This window comes from Ambystoma mexicanum, chromosome 12 (genome assembly GCF_040938575.1).
Source record: "Ambystoma mexicanum isolate Mex_15411 chromosome 12, UKY_AmexF1_1, whole genome shotgun sequence".
Taxonomy (NCBI): Eukaryota; Metazoa; Chordata; class Amphibia; order Caudata; family Ambystomatidae; genus Ambystoma; species Ambystoma mexicanum.
In genome coordinates, this window is record NC_090936.1 from 52357447 (window position 1) to 52370646 (window position 13200).

General features: G+C 48.0%; 1 protein-coding gene across 1 annotated transcript in view; it reads left to right on the forward strand.

Moving 5' to 3' along the window:
• Positions 1-13200, forward strand: part of CFTR (CF transmembrane conductance regulator) — a 1072657-nt gene that overhangs the window by 845207 nt on the left and 214250 nt on the right. Inside the window, exon 18 of the mRNA XM_069627944.1 lies at positions 8934-9013. Within this exon, the coding sequence (XP_069484045.1) occupies positions 8934-9013 (80 nt within the window). The remainder of the gene's footprint in view (positions 1-8933; positions 9014-13200) is intronic.

Sequence of the window (13200 nt, forward strand, 5' to 3'; positions counted from 1 at the left end):
AGAACCCCCGTCAGTACCGCTTCGTGATCACTGACATGGGGAAGGGAAAAGCTGTGGAGCAGAAGTAGGGTGTACCCGATCATAATCGGAGCCCTTATGCCTCGGTGCAGCCCCTACGAGCAGACCAACCTGCGGCCTGCGACAGCAAGGGAGCAGAGGGGAGGGCACAAGGCTGGGACCCTCCACCCAGAGTGATCCAGATTGCCAACATGGAGCCCGAGGCAGTGGCTGCGGGACGGGAAGGAACCCCTGGGCATAATAACCCTGCACCGGTGAGCGCCTGGCCTCAAGAACAGAGTGTATTGGAGCACCGGGCCGATTGGTGGAGGTAGGTGTAATGTCGTGATGGTGGACCTCCTCACGCTACCACACGATTATCCGCTCACACAGGTAAGGATACACGGACAACTGGAGCTGGGGTGCAACACGTCTTTAATCACTTGCATCAACCTCTAACTAACTCTTTTGGCGGTAACCCCGCCTCCTCCTACTCACGTGGGTCGCAGCCCACTGATCAGTGTCAATAGACAGAGGGCTCATCCTCTGACAATAGAAATGGCGACAACACAGTAAGGGTACACAGCGGCACTACCTGAACACCTAGAGCTCCTGCACCTTGTGGGTGGCGAGGAGCAGGAGGTGACACCACCACAGGACCCATGCGTTCATAGCCACGGTTGGGCTCTGACGCCATTTCACTCAAGCTGGAACTCTCGAGCACCTGACACCACGATCATGTGTGGTAAACTCTGGAGTAAACAGAGACTGTGAAGATTACAGAGGCGAGCGACACCCCCTTGCTTGCAGTGATAAAGGGAGGTCTGATCTTTTAATATGCAGCGACCCGGCACCCAGCTGGGATTGGAACACAGTGCAGAATACCCTCCACCCACCGAGCACACTGCAAGGGAAGTGTTGGTGCATGGTCGGTCCAACGGAAACGGAGGAGTGATTGAGAGGTCTCCCCGCCATCCCCTGGATAAGACCACATACGAGAGAAGATACAGTCTATTTCCAAATCGGACCAAAACGCCCATAGCAGTTTAAGTACCATATCAAGTAGGGACACACAATCACCTCTACAAATACATTCCCCTCTCGACCCTACCTGAGGGGCACCACCCCACAACACCTTTTGCCATTTGTATCTGTGCATGGCTGAGGCCGTGCACTGAAATTGCCATAGAGGAGAGAAATCAGGCTTCCCGACTCGAGCCCTTCCCCAGGGAACACGGGAGCCCTGAGCGGTCGATGTCTTTAGTCCTCCGCAGGGTGCGAAGGGTGCTGTAAAGGGGAATCAAGTGGTGCAGATCACTAAGGCAGTACGAACCACTTGCTGGAAACTAGCGGATCACCCCAATTGACCGGCCCAACGTAGACCGCACTGTTTGAAGTGAGCTGCCAGCCTCAAGCAATAAAGGCAAACCACACTGCGCTCCTAATAAAGAGACACCACTGAGAAACTTAAATACCGTGAGGCGCAGACTTTCAACACTGGCAATAAACAAAAGGAGGGTGCTCCCCTGCCGAACCAGTTCCTGGGGAGCTCCAAGGCTTTCGCCCCCGACGCGAGCAACCAGGGCCCTGAACTATCTGCTGGAGAGTCCTAAAGAGTGGCCCCAGGTGAGTGCTGACGACTGACATTGTGCAAAGTAGAATTCCATCTTTCTGGAGATGCCAGAATTTTAAATGTCCTGGCACCAATTGGATGAATCCAGCTCTACAGTGTGCCTGCAGTTGCAGGGCTTCCGTGCTCTGTATTAATCCCCTGTTCCTCCTCGTCTCAGTGTTTTGCAACACATCTTCAAAAGGAGTTCTGTTGTCAGTATAGGGGGGCCTTGAACTGGTTCAACATCGCAATAGGCCATAACAGTCTGTGAATTAGGGGGATGTTATACCCTGAGTGGAAAGGGGGATACCGTGTTCTTTCCGAGTCTCCTTCCCTCCCATGAGGGTCCTATCCCCCCATATGTTCCTCCCTCGGGCAGCCACCCCCTGGGTTGAAATCAGGTAGTGGCTGCCCTTCCATGGCCACATGGGAAGAGTTTCCCCAGAGAGGGAGTGATGACATCACTGGATTCATCACAGTTCCCATGGTATTGGGCACAGATCATGATGGTATCAGCCCTACATTGGCTTTGTTTGTCATCCCAATGGGAAATTGTGATACAGTCTGTGGAAATGTGCTTTGGAAATACGGCATTTGAAGAGCTGAATGGTTTATTCTTTTCATGCAATGGGTTTGAAAATGAGATATTTACTTTGGCCCAAGAGCCTGAGAAAGAAACTGACACTGCTTTGCTAGAGAACACAATACCTGTTCCCTTCTATGATTCTATGCACCATGGAAAGTCTGAATCAGGCTTGATCGCAATATGCAATTACCTTAGAGGCTCTAACTGACAGTAAACATAAGGCTTAACTAATTTTACATGCCACGTCCTTCCTGCAAAGATGTATGTGGTTGGTGTTGGCTCTCTAATACATTGCAGACTGGAGCTGGGATGTAGACAGTTCCATGCTTCCACAACTCACAGGTCAAATGACTCTTTGCTGGAAGAAAATTGTTTGCTCTTTGTCAACATATGAACAGGGAAGCAAAAATCATTGGGGCTTCTTTATTTGGTAGTTTCCTCTTAGCTGAAATAGGATCTTGTGGTATAGGTGTGATGTACACATCATAAAGCAATGTTCCAAAATCCTACAACAATTAAGCAATCAGATCTAAAAAAAGATTTTTAATCGCAGTCTGCTCGCTTTGTTGCTTCAAGTACATACTTACGTCATTAAACACTATCACACTGCACACACTCTGTTGCCTACTCTTTTCACTAATGTGTTGGACTAGGGCATGTGCATTTTCAATCAGCCCTGTTTACTGGCGCTTTAAATTGATCCTGGGCACCATCCTAGTGAAGATTCCTTAATTTTATACTATACTACAAGGAGTGGTGTGTGCTATTGTGCATTAGGCCTATAAATAGGATCGGGAAATGTTTCTACTACCCCTTGTGGGCCACTTTTGGGGTCGTAGAAAAGTCTGTGCTATTTACCACTTGCAACACAATCAGATAAGGGAGTACTTGAAAGCTGCACAAAAACAATAATACCCTGGAATAGAGTCTCCTCCAATCGAAACCATAAGTAGAAAACATTCATTAAGTTATTTGTGAATAATATTTGTAACAAAGGCCCCCGCCTCTCCTTGTCAGTGGATGGTTAGGCTTCCAGTGGGGTAGTGCCGGCAAGTAGAAGATCCCCTGGCTACCTTCAATATTCCATGTGCAGAGGTCATGGGCTCATCCTATTGGTAGCACATATATTCCAGTCTCTTTAGGGGAGTCGAGGTAGGTCCCACTTAACCGGCTGTGCCTGGAAGCTTTGTTCCCCTTACACAAGTGCAGGAATCCTATATAAATATACAGAGGAAAAGAGAGGGACCTGAGCTTAGACAGGAAACTTGACAGGCAGTCAAGCAGCGACCACACAAGGTTAAGAGAGTTCATCCCGAGGCAAGGTCAAGGTGTAAAAACCAGAGAGAGGACTGCTGAAGAACCGAGACAAGCCAGCCCAAAGGCCCGAATCCAAGCTCAGGGGTGGGTTACACTAGGCAATGCCTATACCAGCTGATAAAGAGACACCACTGAGGATCCTTATCCAGCGAGATGCTGGAAGGCAGTGTGAGTGTGGTAGGCACATCAGAGCTGTAAGCCATTCCAGGGTCACAGCACAAGAGCCAATCCTCATCACGGATGAAGAAGGCTGTGACAAAGCTCTTATAAAAGTCCACAAGCTCAGTCTGGCAGGGTGGGAGCTTGGAGAAAGAGCTAGAGAGAGGAGTTTGGAGCAAACTGGGGAAGAAGAACAGTACATGAAGGAGGTTGCAGAAGAGATCCTGGTGACTGGCAGGAAAAACTGGGGGGGGGGGAATAAAGGCCCTCCAGTAGGCTGGGCTCCAGGGAACTGGATGAGACCAGTCAATGGAGAACTTGGGCTTGATAAAGACTCGGTAGGATGGGATCAGGTGGCTGGATGAGAAAGTAAGAGCAGGGCGATAGTGCGTGTAGCTTTCACGCTGTGCCGCTTTGCTTTTAACAATATGTTGTATTCCTTTGCTTGTGTACCTCCTCCCAAAATTTCCCCTGACGAAATGCTGTGTTTAATTTTGCCTTCTTGGCTTTTACTGATTTGTTGGCCTTGTGGTCACAGTAGTGTTTTCTCCTTTGCCAGCTTGTGTGCATTGTTTCTTCACTGTCTAGCCAGGCAACGCTCTGCGGGTCACCTGACTCGCATCATCTGCATTTATGTGCCGGCAGGGGCGTTGCTAGGGGGGGGCTAAGGGGGCTATAGCCCCTGATCTTTTGGCTGTAGCCCCGGATAGAATCTCAGGAGCTACAGCCAAAAGACTAGCTAGCCCCCAGTCCCAACAGTTCCGACATCAGCTTAGCCCCGGGTCTTTTCCAGACCTAGCAACTCCCCTGTGTGCCGGCAGTGGCCCTCACGCAGCAGAGGCGCTGTCTTTGTGCCAAAGTTGAGCCAAACCTTAGCCCGTCTGTGCTCGTCCATGCACAGGCTGGGCCATGGGGGTAATGATGCTGTGGCACTCTCCGTGAATAGGGCTCCACCAAAGGTACAGCGCGCAAATCTTCTTTCACTGGCACCCATCGATACCAAATTTCCAAAAGGGGTTTTGACATCTTCTGAAGCAGGTAAGGAAGTATTGAGGCCCCCAATCGGGCCCCTTCACTGCTTCTTACTGAATGGCGTTCTCCAGCTGCACACGCTTTAGCCTGCCGCAATCTCTTAGATGACCATAAACCTGACTTACTGTGTGTGTGTCGCGGAAACTTGGCCCAGCAGTAGCCCTAGCACTCCCAGCCTGGTATAGCATTATTAGCTGTGACTGTGCTGCCTCTCACCCCGGTGGGGGCATTGCGCTGATTTTTAAATCTTCTTTTACGATTGTAGTTGTGCCCCTTGATCATCATATCAACATGGATGCACTTTCAACTCATGTGGTGGGTACTGCCTCCCCAATATATCATATTCTTATTATGTATCGCCCTCCATGCTTATGATTCCTTTTATCGACAATCTTGTTGCAGAATACTTAGCTGAATTGCAGCAGAAATATTCCAATTTGATTATTGTAGGTGATGTGAATTTTGCAACATGCGATGCTGTGGCTTGTGGCAGAAGGAGCTAGGAGGGGGATCCATGGTAGGTCATGTGTTTACCTGGTGACCGAGGGAACATGTTGAGGTGTGTGAAAGGGGCCTTTACTCACTCTGCCTATCATTGAATGTGCAGTGTTTTGCCATTCAAACTCCTGAAACATGTCATCTGCCCCGTTGTGAATGTGTGGTCCCTTGCCTGCACCCAGTATCCCTGCCATTCGTCTCACTGTGAACATGGACAGCATCATCTGTGCTTCTCGCCCAGCTGGCTCTATGAACACAGTGTTTCCTGCATATGCACAATGTCCCCAAGTGCATAACTGAGATTGCTTGTGACAGATGCTTAGAATGAGTGTGAATACACAGTAACAGACGTTGAATGCTAAAAGTGTGTTCATATAAACATATATGCAATGCTGCCATCTAGGTGTCAACATGTGTTCATGAACTGTCTGCGACAGGCATTCATAGCATTTTACAAATATAGATAGATGTTTTAGTTTAATCTTGAGGGGGAAGATGACTGGCACAGGTCAGTATCAAAAAGTGCTGTCCTTGTGTTTCACTGCAAGACACACCTATTGTTACTTGTGAAACCATTGTTATATTGAATATACAGTTAATCAATTTTGGAATCTGGAAAATTTTCGAAAATGTGGGAGCCAATCCTCTGAGAATGAATATGGACAAATAACCCGTTCTATAGGTAGGTTGCCACTCAGGAGGGTCTGCAATCCTGTCCGCGATGACAACCCAGCACCGGAATGCTAGGCAATTCTCAACTGAGCAAGAATACCACCAGCAACCCCTGAAACGTTGTGTTGGGCATTGTCGGAGAGGTGGGACTCTGGTGCTAGGCCTCTCTAACCACAATGAGCAAGGGGTTATGTTATGTTATGTTGATTTATACCGCACACTGCTATCGACCAAGGGCAGTCTCCAGGGGCTCACGTGGTTCTGCAAGAGAAGAAGGCTGAGTGTGTTAGTGGGGTGAGAGAATGATAGGATAGGTTCAGAACTAGGAGGAACTGGCATCTGTGAGCGTTGTCTTGCATGTGGGAGTTTGTTCAGGAGGCCCGTCTTTTGTAACCATATGGGTAGGACTCAGTGCCTCAGATGTGTGTGTGGTGTAATGTTAAGGTGTGGTTTGCGGTCGTGTGCACTGGTTATTTGGATCCATAATTGTCCAGTCGCGTATGACTGTTAGGATGTGTTGTGTTGGTGTGCATTTGTGTAGTGTTGGTGGATTTATGGACTATGTGCAAGGGTGTTCCCTCCTATGTTGTTTCAAGAGTGTCAGAGAGATGGTAGGGTGTGAGCATTACATTAGTACTCAGTGTGTCTATGTGTAATGTAGCTAGCCCCTAGTCATGTATAGTGGCGTAGGTTATGTTGGAGGAGAAAGAAGGGGGGAAATGGGTTGGTAAATCGGTTAGTTTGACGATGCCTCTGGCATGCCGCTCGATGGTGACTTCCAACGTTCTCGGTTGTGGTCCGTCGGCCAATCTCGCCTCCTCTCCAAGTTAGACGGCAGACTTCCCCTACACGTTTGGTGCAGAGGATTGGTTGTACCTAGTGTGTTCCTAGTTACTCATTCGGGTTTGTCGTGGTAGTTGGGTGCAGACCTGTTGAGAGTCGGCTGCTGAATGTGTGCACAGCTGGGTGTTATAATAAATTGCGACAGTTGTGCTCGACCGGATGGCCCTTGTTGTCTGGGTGGGCAAGTTAGGGTGATGCTTAGGTTTTAAGGCTTATACCTGTCTGGGTTTACCTAAGTGCATAAATGGCGCTTGGTTGTTACCCCTGTGTCTGTCTGTTGATTGGGCGGCCTCATCTTCGTTGATCATTCTAGTTGCTGGGCATGGCTGGGGGACAGTTGGGGGGTTGGGCATGTGCAGTATTTTGGTCCCCTTTGAATTTTACTGCTGTTATCTGTGACCGCATCCCTTAGTGTGTTTCTTTTGGTCTGCAATGTTTTTGCTGTCAATGTCCCTTTGCGCTTGTTGTCTGTTGATTAACCAGGTTTTTATTTGTTTCCTGAAGGTGATGTGGTCTTCCGTGGTTCTAATTTCTGTGGGCATGGTGTTCCATAGGTTAGCAGTTAGGCGTGAGAATGCTGTTCCTCTGAATTTCCTTTTTTGGACCATTTTCTCACTATTTGTAGGTCATCGGTTCATTTTAGGCCCCTTCTTGGTTGTAACGGCTGACCTTGGCTTGGAGGAATTCGGATCCTTGTCTGTGAATGGCCTTTTGGGCGATGCAGAGGGCTTTGAATTTCTCTGGATAACCCTTATTACCTTGGGTGAAACCCCCAGCATTTCAAAATTTGAAAGTAAACATTTTTTTAAAAGCACCCTAAGGTGTCAGCTCCGACCCCAGTAAGTGGGAGGAACCGATGCCGCAGGGATAGCGGGGAGTCGGCGGTGCACACAGAAGTGTGTGCCGCAAAGGTAAGTGGGGTGGGGGGCCAGGTAAGGGTATGCGGGTCGGAGGACGTGGGTAAAGTGATCTATTTGATCACTGTGCCATGCCGTAATTGACATCTACATTTTCATCAGAGCAGTTATGGGCGGAGCAGTTATCACATGGATTCCCAAAAAATGATTCTCCATCATATTTTACATGGTAGAAACTGAAGCTGCAGAATGCTACAACCAAGGGAGCCTCCCCCCCAACATGGAAAATAAGACCAATGCAGGCCGAGGCAAAAATTCAGGATTCACCTTCACACCACCTTCTTTCTTATGACTGGAGATCATAAGAAAGTCAGAAAATGGCTAAAGGCTCAACTAGTCAGATATATCTTATAACACTTTATCCAGTAAAGTAGCAACTCTGTTGGTTCTAGACTAGACCTTAGTCTCTTGGGATAACACACCCTGCGCTCATAGGGCCTCCTTACGAATTTGTCAGTAACCCACCGGTGCTACTGGCGGGTTGCCGCCAAACTCCTCACACCGTTCCACCGCCTGATATCCCGGTGCCACTGGGCCACAAGTCAGGCCGCCGAGTATGTCACGCGGCGTAAAGTGGAAGTCCCCATTCCCGTGGAGTCCAGCTGGACTCCACGGGAATGGGGACACGGAAGCACAGTGCCGGTGCTTCTGTTAAAACCAAACCTACAGGGGCTGGTGCCCCCGGCAGGTCAGACCTGCCGGCATACTTGTAGTCTGGCAGTCCAGAAAGGGTGCTGATACACCGCTGCCGGCACCCTTATGTCCGGACCGCCAGGCTTGTAATGAGGCCAATAGTCTGTCTTGTACTTAAACCGATTTAAACTCCTTCCTTTTCCACATTCCCCACCCCGCCTTATCTATCTTCCCGCTGCCCCACTCCCAGTGCCCCAGTAATTTAAAGCATCTTGTCTGCTTTAAGCGCCCAGCAAGGATCAAAGTCAAACAAGAAGACAAAGTACAAAACCTGAAAGTTTTCAGGATCAGATAAAGAGTGGAGCCTGTACGGAATACGTGGTTACTGATCTTATGAAAATATTATTTTCATTCTTAAATTTCATTTATGTCTTTGGATGTGAATGGTGCTGACATTTTACTTCGTTAAAAGGTCATACTAATTACAGTTGTTTTAAGTAGGGTTCACCTTGGCATCTGTCTACCTAAAAGAGAACCTTCCAGTTAATTATTAGAACAAATGTGGCAGTAAGATTTATTTTGGTTGATGTCCATAGATTTGAACATTCATTTTAGGGTTATTCTCTTGATAAAGTCTCTAATTTGCTGCTTTTTTCCAAATGTACAGGTCGAATACTCAACCGGTTTTCTAAAGACACGGCCATCCTGGATGATCTGCTACCACTTACAATATTTGACTTTATACAGGTGTGTACTTTAAAAAGCCTCTAAATGAATGTGACCTAGAGACTCGTCATAAGGAAAAGTGATTCATACAATTTAGTCGGGTCATTATTAGCAAATTCAGTGGCCACAAACATGTTTGATTTAGAAAAGGAAGAATTGAGTAAGGATTTGGACTGATTGTGGTCTGCAGACTGTGGGGCTGAAGCGCAATGTACAAAGGAGCGCAGCGTTTAGGCCAATGCACAGTGCGTCGTGCTTCAGTCCTGCATGCTCTGCAATGGAGGATGGCCGGTCCAAACTGCTATTAATTCTCTCACTCGGAGCAGCAGTGAGCATGATTGGCCAAGGTGCTGCTGTCAGCAGCGGTGCAGGTGAAGCCTACCACCTGGGTCTCTACAAGCCCCTGATCTGAAACAACATTTGTTGCTTATAATCAGACTGTTCCCAGGCCTGGCCCAACCGCAAGTGCATCCTGAGTCCTCAGTGCATGCGCTGTACAGAGTTGGAGTGATTGGGCTGGGCTCAGCTTCATGCTTGGTAAGACAGCAGGAACTAAGAGAAAGCAGTAGGCAGCATCGTCGGCTTCAGGATTGGGAAGATCAAGGCCCAGGCAGCAGGGCAGCCACTCTCAAGCACACCCACCACATGCAACTGAACTGTCCTCCTGCGGCTGCCCTGGCTAGAACAGATGAGACTGGAGTCTGGAAGGTCGATCACAAAGAAAGAAGATATCCAGAGGCTCTGTTCTTCATAAATCCACTCTTAAATGAAAATGTATTATATTTATTAATGTCATTGCCATTTTTATAACTTGTGAGCATGCATACTGCCCCTATATGAAACTGCAAGGCAAGCAGCCCCTTTCTGAGATTGCCCGGGTCCTTTTTCTGAGCCAGGCCGATGCACCCTCTGAGACTATAGGAGAATGCCCCAAGCCTACACACTTATGGCAGGACCACTGCAAGGATACCCACACTAATAAAAAGAAAACAAACTAATAGAAAACACACACAACCATTATCTAGATATTGGGGAAGAAAGAGCAAAAGAGAGAGACGTTTGCAACCCACAACCCCATTCCCCACGCCCCCAACAATGGGGTCCTCGCTGTAAGGAAAAATCAGACAAAACTCTACTTATGAACTGAGCACTGAGTGGCCATGGAAATGGCAGACTTTGCACTTTATGCTGCATAACCTACCTATGTATGGAAATGCTCCCCTCCCCCACTGGCTGCTTCCTACCATGAAGCCCCCCCACAAATTGCCACGCTCGCTAGCCTCCAGCTACTCGCTCAGCCCTTCCAAGGCCTCAATATCTGGAGAAGCCCCATCTTACCCACCCAGCCAGTCCCTCATACCTTCTCTTCTGAAAACCCCTACACCAGCCAAAGGCCTGCCCCCTCACTAGGGAAAGACTGACAGACATGTCACACATATATAGACAATTTAGTTTGTGGAGTGCAGAATCAGGATATTATAAAAGCATAACATAAGCAAACACTATAGGAGATAAAATAATGAACTATCAGACATGCTATGTAAAATATAAATCAGATGAAAAAGAAAATATCCTTCAACTTATAATACCTCTCTTATATAGCTTGGAAGAAATCTCAATCGACCATATTATCTAACATTCCATTGCAAAGCTAGTTAAAGGTGGTGCTTGGAAGCGAAGGTCCAGCGCTGTGGTGCAAGCCTAGCTATAAGGAAATCTGAGCTCTGCCACTTTGTGCACTGGTCTGGGCAATTCTGGGCTCATTTCAGCTCACTCTAATTTGGCTTCGGAATTAAAACATGTAGTGTCTAGGAGCTTTGGTCAAGAGGTTTGAAACAGGGTACCTGCTTTTCTGGAAGTCTCAGCCCGCCCACTAGGCGCACAATATTGATTTCATCATGTTCTATTCACTCGGGGCTTAGTTGTCTGAACTGAAGAGCATACAGCACTTGGAAGCTTTTGAGTTCCCCCCTCTCTGAGCCTTTAAGGTGTCAGACAGCAAGTAGTGCCTCCTTTGTAAATGAATGACAGACAGGGACCCTGATTTCTAAATGTTGCTTGCTTTTGGTAGAACGATAAAAAGTTTTTTATTTTAAAACACATTTTATTTGCATTTTTCATAAACAAACAGACCGAAACAGGTCCAACATTTCCCTCCCCCATTCCCCCTTAGTCTTTTCCAGACCTATTCCCGTGAGACCTCACATCCTTTTGACCCCCTCGTTTCCTCTCGCCTTCCCCTCTTGTATAATGACTGGCTACCCATATCAACCTCCAACCATATCCATTCCCTGTTCTTCCATCCCCTCCCCTCCTCCTTTCCCCTCCTTCTTGGCCTGCCCTTCATGGTGGTTTCAGGTTGTTGGATTTTGCCAGGTCATTCAGCAATTGGCCCCAGTCTGCCATTACTCCATCCCGCTCTACCTCAGACCTCACTCCTTGTAATGTTTCCAGTTCGGCTATCCCCCATCTCCAGGCGTCTGCTTGCCACAGCGTTATTGCTGTTCCCTGTAGGTGTTTCCACGAAATGGCCATACAGCGTTTGGCTAATATCAGTAGGAATCGAGCCATCCTATTCTGTGGTTTGTGTCTCTTTCCCCCTGCGAGGATCCCCCAGAGATGCATATTCTCGAGTTGCATTCCAGATTTGTCACCAGGAGCTTGTTCACCCCCTTAATTACTTTATCCCAGTAAATCGCTATAACTCCACAGTCCCATATCATGTGCCAGAATCCCGATGGGCCCAAACCACACCTAGGGCATTTGTCCGTCAATGTTTGTTTCATAGCCCGTAATTTGGTTGGGGTCACATATGTTCTATGCATGATGTTAAATTGGACCAATTGAAATCGGGCATTCCATGACACCTTCTGGACCTCTTCCCATATTTTTATCCACTCTTTCTCTGGTATCTGGTATCTGGTACCCCATATCTGCCTTCCATTTCTCTTTCACCCTCAATTCCCCTCTAGGTTCCTCCTCTTGTAGGGCTTTATAGATGCGTGAGACCCTCGCTCTACCCGCCCATTTGTTCCAGTAGTATCCGCAACAGCGGGCTCGTTTCCAGCTCTTCCGGAATTCTGTCCCATATTTCCGCTAGTCTCCAAACTACTGCTCCACATGCCAGAAATAGGCACTTTAGCAGCTCAACCTTCGTACACCATTCTGAAAAAGTCAGCAGTTTCCCCCCTTCAAACAGGTCCACCACCACTTCACATCCATTCCCTTGGAGCCTCTGTATCCACACTCTCCCTACCGCTTGTCGCAGTTTCCGGTCTACCCCCCAAGATAGATTCCCACCATAAAGCCCTCCAGGTCCCCTCTTCTGAACATACTTCTTCCATGTCTCTCTGATTGCCTCAAAAACAATTATAGTTCCCTTATTCCCCATCAGGTTCCATAATAATTCCACCCCCTCCGATGTAGTGGTAGGTCTCCCACCAGCCCCTTTAGAACTCCCCCCCGGTTGCCCCCATTCCAACACTGCTTGCAGCTGCGCTGCTATGAAGTACTTCTCGTAGTCGGGTAGGCCCAGTCCGCCTTCCGTCCTTGGTCTTCGTAGTATCGCTAGGGACACCATCCTCCTACCCGTCTTCCATAGTAGCTCCCCCACTCTACTGTCCAGCGTTTTAAAGAAAACTTTTTTCGCCACTTATGGTATGTTGGCAAAGAAGTAAAGCAATCTAGGTAGAATCACCATTTTGCATAGTGCCACCCTTCCCATCAAGGAGAGAGGTAGGCCTTTCTAGAACTGTACCGATTCTCCTATTCTTGATAGCGCCCTCCCCGTGTTGTGTACAAAAGTGTCTTCCATCTCGTGGAATATCAGTATACACAAATATTTAAATGACTCTGTCTCCCATCTTATCCCCACCGCTGGTAGATCCCCCACGGGCTACAGCACCGATTTTTCCTCGATTCGAAAATCTTACATGTGTCGACATTTTTTTAGCACTTCTGGTAGTATTGGGAGATTCTCGCGTGGATTTCTCACATCAGCATACAGTGATAGTATATGCCGCACCCACCCCCCGCTTCTATCATTTCCTGCCGCAGAAACCCTGCCAAGGAATCTAGGACCAGAGCAAACAGAATTGGGGACGCTGCACATCCCTGTCGTGTCCCTCTGCTTAGTTCCCATTTCCCCGAGACCCAGTCATTGGTTCTTACCATCGCTACCGGCTTGTTGTATAGCAGGCCCAGCCATT